The sequence below is a fragment of the Populus alba genome, chromosome 14 (assembly GCF_005239225.2).
Source record: "Populus alba chromosome 14, ASM523922v2, whole genome shotgun sequence".
NCBI lineage: Eukaryota > Viridiplantae > Streptophyta > Magnoliopsida > Malpighiales > Salicaceae > Populus > Populus alba.
The window spans coordinates 2927983-2934594 of record NC_133297.1 but is presented as its reverse complement, the minus strand read 5'-3'; the positions used below and the strand labels follow the sequence as shown (position 1 = coordinate 2934594).

General features: G+C 33.4%; 1 protein-coding gene across 1 annotated transcript; it reads right to left on the bottom strand.

Annotated features, from left to right (window-relative positions):
- Nucleotides 1–533: 533 nt before the first annotated feature.
- On the bottom strand, nucleotides 534–4854 carry LOC118034190 (protein NRT1/ PTR FAMILY 4.5). Its single transcript, XM_035039415.2, has 6 exons — nucleotides 4754–4854; nucleotides 4468–4546; nucleotides 4106–4323; nucleotides 1862–2299; nucleotides 1622–1746; nucleotides 534–1533 (listed from the first exon to the last, which is right to left on the bottom strand). Exons 1-6 carry the CDS (start codon nucleotides 4754–4756, stop codon nucleotides 660–662), a joined length of 1737 nt encoding a protein of 578 aa, XP_034895306.1. The 5' UTR covers nucleotides 4757–4854; the 3' UTR covers nucleotides 534–659.
- Between the last annotated feature and the right edge of the window lie 1758 nt (nucleotides 4855–6612).

Below are 6612 nucleotides of genomic sequence, written 5' to 3'. Positions count from 1 at the left end.
CACACTCTGAATTTAGGCCTCGTGTACCCCCTCATTCTCCCCTCCGACCACCGCATGCTCTCCCTACCTGGGCCTAACATCTCCATGGATAACCATAATTGGCATGTTCACTAAATTTTTTCAATGTTTCCTTTCCTTGTTCGGATTCTTTTGAATTTTGTTGGTGCTAACAAGTATCCAAAAGGGGCATTAAAATTTTGGAACCCTCCTTATGCTTAGCCAAGATATAAAATGACCAATGTTATGAAAAAATAAAAATCTCGGCTGTCCGAAAACAGACTAATACTTTAATTCTTTAAAGAAATCGAAGTAAAAAAATATAAAATCGAAAATTTTGTTTCAATACAGTAATCTCCATCTCAAAAACTAATATTATTATGTTTTTAAACAATTAACAGGTTCAAGTTAAATATTCTATAAATTAAGGTATTGTTTGGCAACACCATGCATCTCAACAAAAGCATACTTTTTTTTTTTTTAATGATTTTTGTGTTTTTATTGGCAAAACACAGGTACAATCACAGTGCAAAAGACTAATTACATCAGCAAAGGCAACATGCACAAGACAACATTAGAAAGAAATCATCATTCCTCACACAAATATGACAAATGCTTATTTTCTTTCTTTGTTTTTTTGAATTAAATGAGACCTTGTATTTCTAAATTTCTACCATTTGAACATTTCCCTTGGCATCGTCTTCACCGCCGTTTTCTATTTGCTTCATTGCCCCCCTGTCCTTGTATCTATACCAAGATGCACACGTCAAGTAAACTCCAAAATTCACTGTGCTGATGCCTGCTAATAGCCAGTAAAAGTAGTTCAACTTGTCTCTATTTAAATTGTCGCTAGCCAGCCATCCACCAGTAACTTTGTTTACCACCTGCACCACCACAGAGCTCAAGAAGTAGCCAAATGCCACTGAACACCATGAGATAGCTGTGCCCAGCGATTTCATTCCGGCCGAGCTCTCTGCATAGAAAAATTCTAGCAGTCCAACTAATGTGAACATATCAGCTGCTCCAAAAATGGCGAATTGGAAACCAAGCCATAAGAAATTCATTGGCAGGGGCTCAGTAGAATCAACCATGTTGTGTTCAATAGCCACCGATTTGCGCCATGTTTCCACAACTCCAGAAACTGCCATGGAGATGGCTGAGAGCACTAGCCCGACTCCAACGCGCTGAAGGTGTCGAATTCCAGTTGGAATCCCTGTGATCTTTCGAGCAAGTGGTACAAAGAAGCGTTCGTATATTGGGATCATAACAAAAATGAACAGTAGGGGGATTACTGGTAGTGAGGGGCCAGGGACTTTAAAGCCAAAGACGCGTGTGTCCATGGTGGTGCTTTGTTGGACCGAAAAAGTTTGGAGCTGAGCTAAGCATGTGTTCATGAAAACTGTGCTAAGTATAACTGGAAGCATGCGAAGCAAGATCTTTGTTTCTTCAACTTGTGTCACTGTGCACAGCTTCCAAGGGTTGATTGATGTTGATGCACAGTCAGTAGTGTTCGCGATTGCTGCCCGGTCCAAGAACCTGGAATATGGCAGAAATACATGTGCTTTAGTATCCCGTTGTGGTTATGATTTGTTGCAACAAAGTTGACCATTTTATATTTTTATACCTGAATTGGCCAGTCCTCGGAAGAATTTCTTGTTTCACCCCCGCTTCTTTGTCATGAATTTCATGTAATTCCTCAGCCCTCTCTGGAATTGGAAGGTCGCGATTCCGGATTGCAGCCACAAATACCTACATTTATGAACAAATTAAAGGAGAAGTTCATTTATCTAACACACCAAGACTAATGATCAGAGGGAAGGTACAATCTCGATCAATACAAGCTCTTTTAGGAAGTTAAAATTACCTGTGCAACGCGTGCGAGGGGGCTTCCCTTAGGTACATTGTTCCGATACAAGGACTTGCCCATGCTTACACAGATAATGGCGAAAAAGACTGCTATGGCACACACACCAAACCCCAAATCCCAGCCTTGGCTAGCACTTAACCATACAATAACAGTGACTCCTATTATAGCTCCAATGGTGAGGCTAAGCAAGAACCAGTTGAAGAAACTAGACAGTTGAATTGCCTCCTTGGGGTCGTTCTCGTCGAATTGGTCAGCTCCTAAAGATGGCAGAGCTGCTTTGATGCCACTAGTACCAAATGCAATAAGGTAAAGACCGGTGAAAAGTATTGCAGATTGGATACCATCAGCAGCCTCACACTGATCAGATGAAACGCCTTTGCAAGGAATTGGTCTTAGTTGGTGGAAGTGTGCTTGAACCGTTAGGAGGGCATATCCCTGGAAAACACAACATTTTTAAACACCATCTTTTCTCCAATCTTTAAGAAATATAACAAAAAAATCTATCCGTCATCATAATTTGCATTTGTGTGTGTGTGTGTGTATTGCATATAATATAAAAAAAGACGCGGCTCTTTGACTGTAGACGCTTTTATTGTTTTTCCTCACTGTGGAATGTAATATTGAGATTTTTTAAAAATTATGACTTTATTTTTGAATTTTTCATTTTCATTATTTAGCTTTTAAAAGCAAACCTAATTATATATTTTTTAGGGGTGAGGGTTGAATTAAAAAATAAAAGACTAAAGTAAAAAATAAAGTTAACATAAATGATGGCTTTGAAGTTTGTTTCAAAATTTTATTTTTATCCTCCTTTTTTTTTATCTGCTAGGTGACAGATCCTTATAATTCTAAAAATATACATTTTATTATTAATTTTTTTTTTTTTTAGTTTTTTTTGGGTGGAGAAGAGATCACCAAATTCCATCTTAGAAAAAGAAAGTTATTATTAGAGAAGATTTAAGTTATCAAAAATAATCTATTTTTATATCAAAAGGTTCTATATAATTAAGATTAGTTTTTTTTTTTTAACCTTGAAAACACCTATAAAAACAAATCTGAGCTCGAAAAGGTTTCTAGTTTAAGGTTGATTTTGGATTTTGAAGTGTTTTTTTTGTGTATTTGGAAGTCATAGATTGGTTTAACAAGGTTTCAATGATGTTTTCTAGGTGTTTTTGATTAAAAAAATCTTGTTTTTCCAGCTACACCAGTGACCAAATTTTAGAATTAACAGACAATACATCGTTTGCTGAGATGGATGATGAATTGTCTTTTTTATTTTGACAAAGAATGGGGTGGACAATGAGTTGTCCACCCATTTTATTCTCTACTTTTAAAAAAAAATTTACTACTTTTTTATATGTATTTTTCAAAATAATTTTTGCATTTGTGTTTTGATTAATACCCTTTCTTTGTGATTCTTTTGGTATATTTAGTCTTTTTGAAATAACAATTATTTTTTAATTATATAGAGAGTGTTTAATATTTTTATGAGGTTAGTGTGGTTTATTTTTTATATATATATATATATATATTTTATATAGATTAAACTTATTTTTTAAAATAAAAAACATTTATATTTTTATAAATTTTTTAATATGTGCAGCCTTGTATGAAATTTTTTAATTTATTTTATTTAATAAATTTTATGTGTGTGTCAATTTCTGCTATGAATTGATTTTTATAAATAAGTTCATCAAATACAACCATGTAAATAACTCATATTGTGATATTAAATATCCTGACTTACATCCATCTCTTAATTTTTTCAATTTTTTTTTGGTTATTGTTAATGATTGTTTTTATTTACATAAATATACTTGAATGGATTTTTTGATTTATATTTTGAAATTTTTTAGAAAATAACCTGGATACCCAAGATTTTTTTAAAAAGAAAAATATTCACCTTGTTAAATTTAGTTAATTTATCTAGATGATTGATAGCTTGGTTTACTTAATGAAATGTAATATAAACTTGATTATAACAATTATAAACGAGATAAAATATACATATTTACACAATTTTCGTTTAATGACATGCATGGCCTGTTGTCTGCATCATACTCTATCAAGTTTGGAAATCGTGGCAGATGCATGGAAGCCTTTTTTCCAATAAAATAGGCCAAATGATACAGAATAATTCATGATTCTTAACTAGAAGTTTGACACTTCATGATTTTCCAATGATAGCATAATTGATTAGAAATGCATGGCCATGATTAGGAGATTAATTGATAAACATACCAAGAACTCCACGCATCCAAACAAGACACAAGTCTTGAATCTTGTCCAGTAGGTATCACATATGAACCCTCCGAACAGCGCCATTAGGAAAGAAGTACCAACGAAGTTGGTAAGTGTAGTGGCAGATTTGGTTAGGCTGAAGTTCATGTACCCAGAGAAATAAGTCATCAGGCTCGCAACCATACAGACGAATGCCATGTTTTCTAGTCCCTCCATAGCTGCGCAAATTCACCAAAACTAACATCATTTAGCTCATAATCTGGGAATCAAATCCACTTTTATGCACATATGCATGGCACGCGCTCACACACACACACAGAAGTAGACACACACATGCTTGTAGCAATTAACAACATTCTTACTGTATACAAAGAATGCAGCTCTGTTTCCTCCTAGCCTTCTTTCTGGCTTGGGTTCGATTTTAACATCTCTTGAGATGCCCTGTTTAGGAAAAATAATAAAAAACTCTATAAATAAGCTTCCAAAGAGAGTACAATATGCAATACTAGAATGAAAGGGAAAAGTGAGCAAAAAACAAATGAACTAGACGGTTTAATTAGCCATTAGAAAGACAATCCGTTGGCTATCGGATCGTTGAAGAAAGGTTGTATATATACACAGGACTTGAAATAATTCAGCTGGCTTTACCATTTTGTTGAGTCCCTTTTGCGTGGAGGAAATGTTGCTTGAGAAGAGATGGTATGATCTAAAACCATACACTTAGATGTATATTTATACAGAGAGAGAGACAGACAGACAAGTTGAAAGATATAATTTGTTGAGAAGGAATCAAAAGGCTTACAGTAGCATGAGCAACATTTTAGGTAGGTTTTGTTTCTTATGATACCTCCCTATCTCTTCCTATACTTTGACTAATTTGCTACCTGGCAACCTGTATTGTTTAATGCCTCTCCTGAATTTGTTGGCACGTTCCTGTTCGTGAGGGATTTGAGTGTTTTAATATTCCGCAAACCATCCTCTTGTAATTGATTATGTGTGTGTGTGTGTGTGTGTGTGTGTGTGTGTGTGTGAGTGAGTGAGTTGTCTGGATCCTGACAGAGATTTATTGGCTTTTACGTTTTTATGGAATTTACGAGGACCTTGCTACACGTATATAAAGAAGGATACGGCCACCTCTAACTTAAAAACTTAGAATTCTTAGGTCATGGATATATTTTATAGATAAGCTCCTCTATTCTCCATTCCTTTTTAACATGTGACAATTACCGGGCTCATCTATGCATCTAATATATCTTCCCTTCTCGTGAAAGTCTGGTTTATTTCAACAAAACTCTCCTTTTAATCGATGTATTTAACAAATTTGAGTGCGATATCCGAAACTTGAGAAGAACAGAAGAACAGAGACCAGGTCATTTGAGAATTTATTCAATAAACTGTCTTGTGTGGTACTAGATTGTGAAGTTGATGATAAACTAGTCTGTAAATCTAATTCTAAAAGGGTTTATTTAGTCTATTCCAAGCGTACGTGGCAGTACGATATTATCTTTGGGAAAAATTAATCTATGCAACTTTTCAATGGTATATGGAAAGGATTGGCTCCTTGATCCAAGGTTGAAATCTTATGTTGGATGAACATTCTTGGGAAAATCGACACTAGAGGAGTCTTGATCATAAAGGGTGTTTTCGAAGCAAGAGATATTTACTGTCTTTTATATTTGGTTTCTAGAGAATGCATTGATCACCTTCGTATACATTGTCATAATCATTGATGCATTTTAGCCAGATTTATTGATTAGTGGCGTCGATCTTCATGTTGTCATGGAAATATATCAAATATTGATCACCAGAATTGAATATCTGATTCGATGATTTCCAAATAATTAATTGTAATGCGATTCATCCATTATCAAATTTATAGTTTTTAAAAGGGAATAGGATGATGTATATCAATAAATTTAAATCTAATAAAAATTACAGACATGTCAAATAAATTCTATAATAGATATAATTTTTAATTTAATTATTGAATCAAGCTGAAATTTTATGAATTTATTTTACCGACTCAATTCCTTGCAAAATTAACTAACTAGTTGAATTTTCTTTATTTTTGAATGTGTTTTCTATTTAGATTTGAAAATTTTAATTTGTTTTTAGTTTTAATTAGTTATGTTAATTAGTTTATAACCTAATTAGATTGTTTTTAAGTTAATTTCAAAATAATTTAAAAAAAATATTGAATTTAATAAACAAAATCCCAATAATTTAGAGCTATTTGTTTTTTTTTTAAAAAAACTTATAAATATCAAAAAAAAATTTAATCTTTTAAAAAAAGTTAACTCGTTACATAAAACTTGAAAAAAGAATTCGATACATTCTGGGCTCCAGCCAAAAGAAAGAGAGAATTAATCGAGGCTCACGAGTAGAAGACTTTGTGAATAACAACAACGAAAATCAACCAATTGATCGATCATAATAAAACTACTCGCATTTGACAACAGAGCATCTTCATATAATTATATTTCGGTCAATGTTTCTGAATTTGAAGG